The sequence below is a fragment of the Octodon degus genome, unplaced genomic scaffold (genome assembly GCF_000260255.1).
Source record: "Octodon degus isolate 3935 unplaced genomic scaffold, OctDeg1.0 scaffold00154, whole genome shotgun sequence".
Lineage (NCBI taxonomy): Eukaryota > Metazoa > Chordata > Mammalia > Rodentia > Octodontidae > Octodon > Octodon degus.
Genome location: NW_004524730.1, coordinates 1,721,446 through 1,734,563, shown reverse-complemented (window position 1 = coordinate 1,734,563; position 13,118 = coordinate 1,721,446). Strand labels below are relative to the sequence as shown.

General features: G+C 54.1%; 1 protein-coding gene across 1 annotated transcript in view; it reads right to left on the bottom strand.

Annotated features, from left to right (window-relative positions):
- Wisp1 (WNT1 inducible signaling pathway protein 1) overlaps positions 1-13,118 on the bottom strand; it is a 29,093-nt gene that overhangs the window by 11,189 nt on the left and 4,786 nt on the right. Inside the window, exon 2 of the mRNA XM_023702603.1 lies at positions 2,707-2,986. Within this exon, the coding sequence (XP_023558371.1) occupies positions 2,707-2,986 (280 nt within the window). The remainder of the gene's footprint in view (positions 1-2,706; positions 2,987-13,118) is intronic.

Genomic DNA, 13,118 nt, shown 5'->3' with positions numbered 1-13,118 from the left:
CACCTGAGGGTTGTTGGCAGCAGTGTAAGAGGCAGAACTGGAGAAGCTGTTAGAGATGCTGTTTGGAGAAGCTGTTGGAAGCTGCTAGTTCTCTTGAGCTGTTCATACTGGCTTTCCTGATGAACTTGGCTGCTGTTGTAGCTGGAGGAGCTCGGAACCTCGTTATCACTGAGAATGGCTATGGTTCTTTTTTTTTTTTTTTTTTTTTTTTGAGGTACCGGGTATTGAACTCAGGACCTTGCACTTGCCAGGCAAGTGCTTATTCTACTGAGCTATCTTCCTGGCCCTATGGTTCATTTTAGGGGAGCTCTGGTCCTCATCTTGAGCATCACTTCCTGGCTCCAGAGAGGAAGACGATGTACTCCTCAGCCTCATGGAGAAGCTTGTCACAGTGGCTTTCCTGATGGGAACTCAGCTTTCCTCATCACTGGAGGAGCTCGGGACCTCACTGTCACTGAGGACTGCTGTGCTACTTTTGGAGGGAGCTCTGGGGCTTACCTTGAGTGTTGCTTCCTGACTCCAGTTCAGATTCCTCTGCCTTCTAGCACAGATCCTGCATCCCGCTGGCATAGACTTTCTAGCTTTCACCATTGACATTTAGGCCTGCCCAGCACAGATCTGTGAAGCAGGCCTGCATGACACATTGTTGTGGGCTCTAGGCCTCCAGCTGGACTTGTGGGAGTCATTGTTACGAGTGCTAGGTTTTCAGTTGGACTCATGAAGGGTATTAGGATTTTGGACCTCAGCTGGATTCTTCAGTCTTTAGCATGTGGAAAGATTTCCTGCACTCTTTGTATATGATTCTTTGGGTGATTCATTAGAAAATAATCTTATTAAATGTGTCCTGCTTTGCAATGCTTCCCTTTGCAAAAACCCCAAATCACAACGAACATGATACAGAAAGCCTGGGCTGGGACTGGAAAGTGAAATTTAAAAAAAAATTACTTAATTTGATACAGGGTCTCTGTGCAAAGCTCAGACTCATAGTGATCCTCCTGTTTCAGCCTCATCAGTGCTGGGATTACAGGTGTGTACCACCATGCCCAGATTTGGGGCTGGCATGGCATGCAGTACTGGGGATCGAACTCAGGTCCTTGCACTTGCCAGGCAGGTGCTTAGACGGATGAGCTATTTCCCCAGCCCAGGAGTGACATTTTTAATGAGCGCATCAGTTGTTTCTGAGCAGGTGATTTCGCAAATTCTCTTTGAATGCATTTTTTGTAATAATAGTCTAAGTGATAATTAGTCTATATAAATAATTAGTCTTAAGTAAAAAGGAGAAAAATTGGAAGAGTGGCCTAAGAAGGGTAAATAAGCGTGAGGCCAGAGACACAGGAGTTGGTACAAAAGTTGAGGGATGAACTAGTGATAAAAAAGAAGAGAGTGCCACAAGTTAGCCACGACGTGCAGATGTCTGACCTGGAGTTAGGTTCAGACCCCCTCCACAACCTGCCTCAGGATGTACGTGTTAGCTGAGGACAAGCGCTCCTACTGTGTGAATGTGTGATGGAGTGTGCCTGAGGTCACAGTTACGGGACTCCTCCGTTCTGCAAGAGGGAAGGGAATTCTTGGTTTTTGTGAGACTTAGTGGAACTTTCCAGAAGTGAGGCTGCCTTGTCATGATGCCTTATTAGCTCTCTTTATCGTGTTATGTCATATAAGTTTAGTAATACTTAGCTGATTGGAACTAAGAAAGTACATGTCCAGTTAGAAACAGGGGGCCAAAAGTCCCCAACAGGAGGCCTCCAGTAAGGAAAGGCCAGAATGCTCAGGACGAAGTACTTGACAATCAAAAAGTGTCCTTCCCTTTAAATACAAAAATACTCTGAAGATAAAGTGCGAAGAGGGGGCCGGGGAGATGGTTGGGGCTGGGGAGATGGCTCAGGAGAATAACCGTTTCCCTATCAAGCACAAGGGCCTGAGTTCAATCCCCGGTTCCACCAAAAAAAAAAAAAAAAAAAAAAGTACGAAGAAAAAGAAAGCCAATTATAAACTCTAAGAAAAAAAAGACATCATTAAAGAAAAAGAAAATGAAACAAATACACCTTTTTCTGCTGCAGGAGAAATATTCACATGGTTACAATATTATATATACTGATAATTACAAAAGCAAAAATTATGACAATGACATTGGAAGCTGAAGGAAGCATTCATAGCTTGTCCAGAACTGATATACTAAACCAGTTAATATTTAGCAGAAGATATGTATAATATAGTCTGACTGTACAAAGGACTAAAAAGTCTAACAAAATGATTTTAGTAATTAAAAGAACTCGATTAGTAGGAATGGATACCTGCAGGCTGCTAGTTTTCATTATTTCAAGGCTACTAGATTTAAATTGTTTATATTTACAATACTACCACAATATTTGGAATTCTATCGGGATCCAGTGTCACCTGGGAGGCAGTGGGCCTCCTTTCAAGGTTCCTACCTGCTAACAGACTGGAGTCAGACTTAGATTTTTCCTCCTTACTCAGAGAATTAGGTCTCCAGGACCAAGAACCAAGCAAAAAATGAGGTTCTGGAGCCGGAGGAAGAATGCAGGCATCCTCCTATCCCTAGAAAGACCCAGCCTGTGGCCTGGGATCGGACGCCTGCCGTGCCACACAGAGGCCTGGCCGGGGAGGGGCTGCGGGGTTGCGAGGGCGAGGGCCTTGGGCAGAGCTGGGCACGGGACCGGTCAGAAGGTAGAGGCTCTCACTTACGTGCACACACTCCTATTGCGTACCTCGGGCGGTCCCTGCTGTAGTCGCAGTAGAGGCCCCGGTGGGGGTCGCAGATGGCAGCCTCTGTGCAGTTGTCCCCCAGCTGCTGGGCACATATCTTGCAGCATTCACAGCCATCTGTGACGAGGCTGACCCCCAGCGGGCAGAGTGGTGGCGATGGCGGGCACTCACACGGCCACTTGCAGAATTCGAGGTGGGAGGCAGAGTCCTCCAGTGGCGTTGGAGTGACACCCATGGTTGCGGGGGCTGGAGAGAGAGCCTGTGGGGGAAGGAAGAGGTGAAGAGACACTGCTGAGACAGGGTTCAGAGCATAGCGGGTCCTAAGGTCACATTCCCTTTTTGTGTTCAAAAGGATTTCATACATTTCTATCATGCGTTCAGTAGCCAAATATCTCTTTTCTTTTCAATAAAACCAATAGAACAGAAGAGCCCAAGTTCAGAGACGTTAAGCAAATTGCCAAAGTCTTTCTGCTGCTTCAGTGCTGGGGTCTTCAACCTCAGCCATGCTTTCTTCCTTCGTCCCTTGGTTGCCACGGCTCTGAGGCAGGTGAGGAGACCCTGGCATGCAGAAGAGGGAGCTCTGGGCAGCTGGTGCCTGCTGAGCTCATGGCTCCAGCCCCTCGGCCCCTGCTTTGCTCTGCAGATCCACTCTCTTTGCTCCACTGAGTCTCTGGACCTGGCCCAACTAGATGGCTCTGCAGAAACCTGGGCTCAGTCAACTGATCTGCTATGGTCTTTGTTCTCCCTGCAGGCATCAAGGAAGGGCTGGGGATGGGAGCTGAGCTCTGTTGCCAGCCTTGCATGAGGAGCCTTCATTCTGTGTGAAGGGAAAGCCTCCCCCATTTTGTGCACCCAGCACCCCCATCCTCATTCACATCCCTTAGTCAATAGGCTCATCTTTATTCTAAAAAATATGCCAACTGAGAAGGGAATCTGAGGCCTAAATAACTTCCTGGCCCCACAGAAACAGCAGATGGAGGGGCCCAGGGGCAGGAATCTGAAGCCCCTTGGGTCTTGGGGGTCTGGTCACCTTCCTGCCACTCTGGCCACATTTCTGTTCCCTATCCAGACCTCCCACCCTGCACTGGCAGAGACCACGTTCATGGGAGGAAGAGCATCTCCCAAGGATGCAGAGGACAAAGGTAAAGCCAGAATTCACCCAGGATGCCATGACTGAGGTCCAAAGTACCCCTAAAAGTCTCCTGTGCCCAGAGACAGGGCTTTGCAGAGGCTAGCGGATCATGAGGACATTGTACTCTTCAGCAGCTTGATCCATTGGTCAGTTCATAGCTAGCCCTGCTGTCAGGACGTGGGCACTGGGCGGATGTGGTACGCAGGGGTGTGGCCAGGAAGGGTACACTCTGGTCCATGACTCCTCCCTTGTCTGCTTTCTCCACGGCCCCCATGGGATGGGCACCCATCTTCTGCCACACACTCCCACCTCGAAGTTTCCTCCTTGGAGCCAGCTAACCATGGACTGATCCTCCCAAAATGTGAGCCAAATGAAACCTTTCCTCCTTCAAGCTGGGATTACTGGGTGTTTTGTTCCAGAGACAAGAGTGAGGAAAGTGACTAACAGACCTGCCCTCCCAGCCCCGGGCCCTGGCGCATCTGTCCAGGACTTCTCAGTGTGATGCCTAGATTTTGAGGAGAGCAGACAGGAAGCCAGGGCTTCTGCGGGGTTTCAGACAGAACCAGAGGGGCCCACTGTACATGATCTATCCATCTGCCCTCACTCTTGCACCAGCAGTTGGGAGGCTGAGATATCCAGACAGCTTTGTTCTCTCACGCAGAAGGAAACAGACCCGCAGCGGCTGGCAGACACCTCTAGCCTGGTGCAGCCCTGGATACAGGGGACCTTTCCTTCTCACGGTGACACCCTTGCTGTTTGGTCCCTCTGAGGTCTTCCACTCACTAAACAAACATTATCTGAGTGAGCTCACGGCCTCTCTTCTGTTTCATGCATCTGAAGAAACACTTACAAATTCTGTGCTTGGGGAACTCACAGCTTATGGGAAAGCCAGGCTTGTGGAAAGCCATGCTGCCTGTTAAGCAACAGCAAAATCCTGGAAAGCCAGCAAAGCCGGAGCCCCTCGCTAAAAAGACAGATCTGTCCCCTACAGCAGGAGGCACTGAGTACCTCACAAAGCACTGGGCATCCTAGAGAGGACTGTAAGCTCTCTGAACGTCAGGAGTTTGCTGTGCCCCTGGAGCGGAGTGCACGCTGGCACACATGGCCTAGAGGGCAGCTGCGCCGTGCTCTGACCCCCAGCGCCTGGCCGCACACATCATAAGCATGGTGAACACTGATGCAAAGAACGAAGGGGCCTTGAGAGCCAAGTCTGCAGGTGTGGAGCTGGCTTTGGTCACCTCCAGCTTGGCTTCACGTCCGCTCCTTCCAACCTTCAGGTCCCAGCCCTGCACTTCCCTGAGCTGCGATGCCGTTCCGGCATCTGCTGTGGCCACTACGCCGTGAGCACCGTGCCGACTGCTGGCCGGCTGCCAGCCCAGTTCCCCTTTATGTTCTCTGTACAGAGAGACACCACATCTACAAGTGCCCGTGCATGTGTGCAGAGAAGAATGTCCGTGTGCGCCACGGGGACAGACCTTCCCTGCTCTCAGGTTCCCACCCAGCACCTGGCACAGTGTCCGGCCTCACTGGGGACGCAGGTGGAGCAGCACCCAGGTTGGCTAAGGGGACAAGGGCCACAGCATCTCCAGGGAAAAGGACCTCAAGGTGGGAGACAGGGCTCTCAGCCGCTGCTGGGCTCCTTGTCTCCCTGGACACCTTCAAGTCGCGGCCCCAGAATCTGGGGAGCCTCGCAAGCAGCCACCTGCCATCTATCTCTGAGACCCTCGGGCTGTGAGGAAGTCTCTTGGTGGACGAAATGGAGAAGAGCCTCCCCTGGGAGCCTTCCTGCTTGCTCCAGGACCCTCCGGTGATGCGCTGCCTGCCGGCCAGTGTCTTCCCAGGCTACTGACCTGGGACCAACTTCTGTCGGTGCCTGAAACACAGGGGAGAGGGCGCCCAGGGCTGCTGGCTGCGAGGGCTTTGTCCTCCTTCGCTTGACACTCAGGAGGCCAGGTTCTGTCTCTTTTTCCTCTCAGCAGTAAGTACGGGGTCAAGGAAAGAAGGTGGGTCCTTCTGTACCCTGGAACAAGCTGCCTGAACTTCCGGAGCCCCGGCGCTCCTCTTGGCCACAGGAGTTTCTGCGCTTCAAGAACGCGGGAGGTGAAGAGCAGACGGTGCCGAAGTGCCAGGGCCGGCCACAGACAGGGGCTCCCAGGGCGTCTCCTCCCGCACCGGCCTGGCTGCGCAGCTCCCTGGCCCCCGGGCCCAGCCAGGGCTGGCGCTGCAGGTGCTGCGGGGGCTGTCAGCCGGCCAGTCCCCGGGGCACCTGCGTGGTCACTGTCCAACCCCTTGTCCCCACAGCAAGGTAAAGGTACCTAGGAGGAAGCATCCTTTCCAAGTGTCGGCCAGCCTGGATGGAATGCAGCTCGCCACCTTGGGAAGCCACAAGAGGGTGGGAAGCAAAGCTGGAGGGATTGCCAGAACTTGGGCGGGAGAGGGTCGGCTCTGGGCATCTGGTCTTGGCTGAGGCCAGACCGCGCTGTGCGCGCCCTCTAGTGGTCACAATGTTCCTTAACACTTGAGGAGGAAATCCTTGGACCAAAACCCCTAAGTAGGGAAACGTGGCCGTGCTGCTGCGACTCTGGGACCCCTCTCCAGGCCTCGGTTCTCTTCTCTGTCGCGTGGCACCCCACTGTGGGTCATCTCCAAGAGGAAATGAGCTCATCGTGGCGGTGGCCCCTCCTGCTCAGTCCTGCAAGCCACTACCCTCCGCCTTTGCTACGTCTTCCCCGTAGTATTCCCACTTTACACAGTACACTGACCTGCTCGCTGCCGTCCAGAAAGCAGCAGAACTTGGCTTTGAACTCACATCAACTTGGATTCGTGTTTTCCCCAATTCTGTGCATGAAAGAGAATTTTCTAATGGAAGACATTTTCTAATGGCTGGAAGGAAACGAGGACACCACCAGCGAAGGGCTCCAAGAAGCACCAGGATGGACAATTGTTTGGGAAGAAGCCAGGCATCCCAAAGCTTAGCAAAGATGAGTGTTAGTAAGCATGTGTCGGTAGGATGAGTTATACACACGTCCTCAAGTAAACTGCAGATCCTGAGGCCAGGAGCCACACGTCAGCCACCTGCCTCCTGCCTGCACCAACTCAGGTCATGGCCATCACCGCAGCCAGCACTGACTGAGCGCCCATAGTCCTTGGAAAACTTTGCATGCGCTGTGATCTGCTGTCACCTCAGTGCCTCCCAAGGCAGCCTGCTAACCTTCCTCAGAACAGTGAGGAAATGGGGGCCCTGAGAGGTTCGGGGAGCTGGAGAAGGCCGCGCAAGCAGTCCAGGATAGATCAGGTCCGCCTCACCCAAGGCGCCGGGCCACCAGCTCACCTGCCCCTGTCATCACCCCACAGGGCACACACCTCCCCAGGTATCTTTGGGGCCAAAACAATGAGTGACATTTGTGGTGCCTGTCCTCACCACGTGGACCACCAGCCTGCTCCTGTTTGAGTTATAAGCAGTCCGCTGGGCACACACTGGCCGCAGCTGGGCAGCAGCTGGATACTGGTGAGAAGAGAGGCGGAGCTTGGGGGAGGGTCTCTGGGGCCGAAGAGTAGAAGAACTGGGCTGCACGTGGCTTGGAGACCTCTTCCAAGTGGTCTTCTTCTTTCAGGGCTGGGGCTCTCTCCTGAGCCCTTGGGACTCTCCTTCCAGGCTTTTGCTTGAGTGGAGTCCCAGCTCTGCCTCAGCCCTGTCCCTTCTCCAGAGACTCTCAAGTGCCATCCCCAGGCACCATGAACCTGGGGAAGCGCACCCACGGGCACATGGGAGACTGGTCTCTGCCAACAAGGAGCCGAGTGGGAGTTGTTATTCGTAAGGGGGAATCAAGGGGCTGGAGCCTACAGCAAGGAGAATGTTGTCTAGGGATGGGCAGTGAAAGAGAGAAGTCCTTGGTCCTTCCAACGTGGAGTTGTTCACATAAAAGTTGTTTTACGATGTGTTTCTGGAACCAGACTTCTGCCCGTGCCACTGTTTATGGAGAAAATAAGAAGGAGGTGGTCCCTCCAAGACACTTCTCGGGGCTGGGTGCCAGCGTGTGCTTGGTCAGGCTGGTCTGGCCCAGTTCCAGGGGCTGCAGGCTCTGGATACACCGGGCCTCGGGCCTCGGCCCGCCCCTGCCTAGACGACCCCTCCCAGGTCAGCGGATCTCAGACTGAAGCACACTGCAGAAGAAGCTACCCAGCGGTCCTGTTTTAACCACAGTGATGCCCATCACTTATCCCTGGAGCCTGACTCACGCAGCCCCTGGGCTTTGGGACCGTGGCAGACTGTCCTGAAGGCAGTGTCCTCGCCCTCGACTGAAGGCTGAGGTCTGGAGCCCGCTTTCCAGGTGGGGCTCAGAGCCTGCCCTTGGCGATCCTTAGAGGAACAGAAGATGCTGCCTTAAACACCATGCGGGAGGGAAGGACAAGCACGGGCTCCAGGCTCCAGATCACTTTCCAGTCTTAACTTTTGATTCCGACAGGAAGCATGATTCAAAATGGCGGTGATGTTTAACATTTTTATAATGTATTGCCTTAAAAGACACATTGCCACTAACCTGGCTGCAAAATATTTCCCCTCAGTTCCAATTCATTCTTGCTGGTTGCTGGAAGTCCTCTTTCGAGGGCGTCTTTAGTCATGCTGTGCGGCTGCCTCAGTGTCCCTGACCAATTGAAGACATTTTCTTTCTGTGGTCATTTTGATGCTGGAGAACAGCCAGGATTTCATAGTGACAGAAGTGGCAAAGAAGGTAGATGTGGACACACCACACTGTTTCTCAGGCCTGCCTTCCCACAGACAGTGCTGGGCGGCAGCAGCATTCGCTGCACTCTTGGTCATATCTTATAGAGAAACACACGAAAGAAGACTTACAGAACTGCGTCAGAAAGTGTCAAGAATGGAGGGATCAATGCGCCCAAAGTGAGGTGAAGTATTCTGAGGGGATTAAGAGCAATGTGCAGTTTTACTGTAATAAATTTCTAAAATCTATACATTCGCTTCGTTCTTCAAGCCGCACGTGTGTGGAGGACTTGCCCTGCAACCTGCCCCCAGAGTGTGGCCACACAGGGCTGTGGGGCCCACAGCGTCGCATGGCTGCCCTGTAGCGCCTTGCTGAGTGGGTGCATCTTGGGCAGCTTGTGGACAGGGATCTGCCCTGGGTGCTTTGGAGAAATGCTCACAGCTCTGGAGAGCAGGGAGAGGAGGAGTTGTGGGCGCGAAGACTCCTGCAGCTCCTCTCCTGCAGCTTTCTAGACAAAGCCTCTCAGCAGGCAGGGTTAGAGCCAGGAACTGCTCCCTGGGCTACGCTGCTTCACACGCGTGATGAAAATGAAGGAGGAAAAGTCGTGGCTCCTTCCAGCAGTTCCCCCTGTGTTCCTGCCATGCGTGGAGTGAGCGGCCGTGGCAGATTTCACAGTCGAAGCATGCACCTCCGTAGTGTGACAGCAATGTGGCCCCAGAATAAAAGTGAAAACCCCAAGGGGCTTGGGAGCAGGCAGCAGGGCCAGGCCAGGTGGGAGGGACCCCAGGTGGGCGTGGCTCATGGGTAAGCAGGCCCAGGATGAGGTGAAGGGGAGTGTCACGGGCAGTGGGGCCCTGAGTGGCAGCCACCACCACCCTACTCCCAGCTCTGTGTCCTGGGCTGCTCTCCCCTGCTCTGAGCTCTCGTCCTCATTGGTAAAAGGGTGGTGATGGTGGCTGCAAACCCCAGCAGCTTTAGTACATGGTTACTGGTTACTGGAAATGCCCCCATTTCATAGATGAGAAAACTGAGGCTCAGAGCTAAGTGATTTTTCTCTAGGAGCTACATCTGGAAAGCGGCACATCACCACCACAGAGTCCTCTGAGCTGCGCTGTCGGCTCCCATCATGGACTCTTAATCCTTCATCCGTTTTCCACTTGCCTGTCATGCGTACACTGAGCTTCTCTCAGCATCCAGTGCTCAGGTAGACAGGAAGTCATCTCCCACAGAGAGAGGTGTCACAGATGGAGCTGAGCCCACAGAGGGAGGAGCAGAGAGGCAGGTGCGCGGGGCTGTCTGGGGGACAAATGCTTAGGGAGCCAGGGGACCCACAGAGGCCTGGGCTGCCTCCTGGGGGAGGCCATACTGCAATAGTCCACCAGAGGGCAGGGTTGAGGCAGGAATGGCCAGAACTGGTCATGGTGGAGGATGTCCTAAGGGGCGCCCTTCCTGGAAGCCCTTTCTGCTCTGATGCTGATGGAAGCCAGGGCTGGGGAATCACCCCACTGACCCCCTTTGCCCACAGCTTTGTTCTCACATCTGGAGCCAGTGGCTGCACCTGCTGAGGAGGAATGGATCCCTGCCTTCCCAGCACCTGCCTGCTGACCGTGTGCCCCAGCCCACCTTTCTGTGGAACATCAGGGCCAGGGCCTTGGCCTTCCCTTCTCGGCAGCATCACCAGGTCCCTCTAAGTCCCTGGCCAGGTATGGCAGGAGCTGTGGGATGCTGAGGAGGGGCAGCTCCGAGGCTGTAGCCAGCACAGAGCAGGGTGGGTGAAGATTCCACTGGGGAGCTCAGCCCCATCAGAGTCTGTCAGCACCACTGAGGGGCAAGGCACTGGATGCCAACCCCACGGGGAGATCATGACCTGGACTATGTCGCTGTTGCCTGAACCAGGAGGGGTCACCACTGACCTTCAGGCTCCGGCAGTTGGTCAAGGCGCAGGGCATCAGGTGAGGCCTCTACCTCCTGAGTCACCCCACAACTTCCCTCTCCTAAGGTGGGGGTCTCTGGCTGTGCAGGACTGGAGCAGGCATGCAGGGTACCCACATCTCTGCCTGCAGATACAGGAATGGCTTGAAGTGTAGATGGCCTGGACGTAAGGCTGTGCCTCAGTTTCCCCTTCTGTGGAGAGCCCTCCCACCACAGGGACCTCCTAAGGACTCAGTGAGACCTGTGGTCAAGCCAAGAAACGCTGTAGGTGCTCAACAGATGGCTCTGGGACCATGTTAGAGCTGAAGTTGGAGAGCACCAAGCCACTCTGAGCCTAAAGCCCGGGCTGTCAGGTGGGGCAGGGGTGTACACTGCTCTGTGTGTGTGTGTGTGTGTGTGTGTGTGTGTGTGTGCGTGTGTGCATGTGTGTGTGTGTAGGCACATGTGTGAGAGTGTGTGGTGGGGACAGATGTAAACACAGAGAGCAGAGCCTTTTGGAGAACCCATAGAGAGGAAGCACGTGTAAAGGAACATCCTAAAACATGGAACACACTTCTGGGGGTACAAAAGCCAGCAGCACCCTTCCCAGAGAGGCAGTGATGTGGGGCTCTCCCTGGGAGAATGGTCTCCCCTAGCGTGAATGGCAGCGGATGCCAGGACTCTGAGGCAGCTTCCAGGGGCTGCGAGCCCAGGGGCAAGGCCAACTTCAAGATGAGAAGAACCCAGACAAGACATGGCCTGCCCAGGCCACACAGCAAAGAGCGCTCTCCTCTGCTGTTCCAGCTCTGCGGCCCAGGGTCAAAGTCTCTGCTCTCTCAGGTGCTTCCTGGACTCCCACATGGAGCCCTGGGCACCTTGCAGCACGTGTCCCTTCTCTCCCCTTCAGCCCAGCGTCCTCTCCTGCGGGTCCGGGCTCACTCCTCTCCCCTTCCCCACCCCATCTAGTGTGGCCCATCCACAGTGCAGGCAGGAGCCTGGGCTCACCCAGAGCTTGGGAACCTGGCAGGCAGAACCAATCTTATTACAGTCCTGGGAACTGGCCATTATTCACATCCAAGAGGCCAGTTCAGATCCTGTGTCCCTTGTTCTCTTCTTCTGCCCTCTTATTTCAGAGACAGGAAGAGGTGGAAGAAGAGGAGGAGGAGAGGTGCTGGCCATCGATGTGAACATGGTGGCACTGGAGGAGAGGCTGGAGTCTCCATTTTGCATGCGACTGAAATCTAGTCCATGTAGGGGCTATCAGAAATGACTTAGCATACTGGCACCTAAGCTACTTGCCAAATTTGGTGTCCTCTGAGTCCTCTGCCAGCCTCCCTTCACCAGTATGAAAATCCATCTCCACACACAAACCTCATCCAAGGGGGAACGGAGCTGGCACCTCACTGCTAGACCTCGAGGGAGAGAGCACGTGCTTGGTGAGTGGCAGGAATGCTGGGCCCATGAACCCAGAGTGACTAGACTGGGAAGGCCACAATCTGGGGCTCTAGCTCCAGCCTTAGAGACATGGGCTTTTGGCACTTTCACTGCCAGTGCCACAAACATCGTCACCATTGTTATCACCATTAGTATCACCATCATCGTCACCATCTCCATTATCACTATCATCATTGCCACCATCACTACCACCACCATTGTCACCACCATCACTACCATCACGATTACCAGCGCCATCAATATGTCCACCATCACCACCACCACTACCGTCACTATCACCACCAACACCTCCACCACTACCACCATCACCACCACCACCACCACCATCACCATCACCATCACCGCCACTACCACCACCACTATCACCGCCACCACCTCCATCACCACCATCACCTCCACCACCTCCACCATCACCACAACCACCATCACTGTCTCCACCATCACCACCTCCACTATCACCATCACCACCTCACCATCACATCACCATTTCCATCATCACTGTCATCGTCACCACCACCACCACCACACCATCACTGTCTCCACCATCACCACATCACCACCACCACCATCACCGCCACCACCTCCATCACCACCACCATCACTGTCTCCACCATCACCACCTCCACCATCACCATCACCGCCTCACCATCACATCACCATTTCCATCATCCCTGTCATCATCACCACCACCACCACCAACACGTCACCATTACTATCTCCACTGTCTCAGTTACTTTTCACTCATTGCTGGGACAAAACGCCTGACACCCAAAGTTAAGGAAGGCAAGGTTTAATTAGTTCACCGGGGAAGTTTCGGCCTATACTCAGCTGGCTCCGAGGCAGAGACAGACGGCAGCCATTCACGGAGGTGGAAAGCAGCAAAGAGCAAAAGGAAGGAGCATCAGCTCTGCCAGCTAGCAGGCCTCTCTCCCTTCCTTATATTGTGTGCAGATTATCTGCCCCAGGCTGGGTGGGGCACTCACATCCGTAATCCCAGCACTGGATCATGAATTAATCACAAATTCTAGAAGCTGCCCCACTGGCTGTATGAGGCTTTAGGGGGACAACTAGACACAAACCGTCGTATCCACCATCTCCACCATCACCACCACCATCTCCACCATTACCATCTTCACTCCCGCCATCCGCCGCCACCACCATCTCCACCA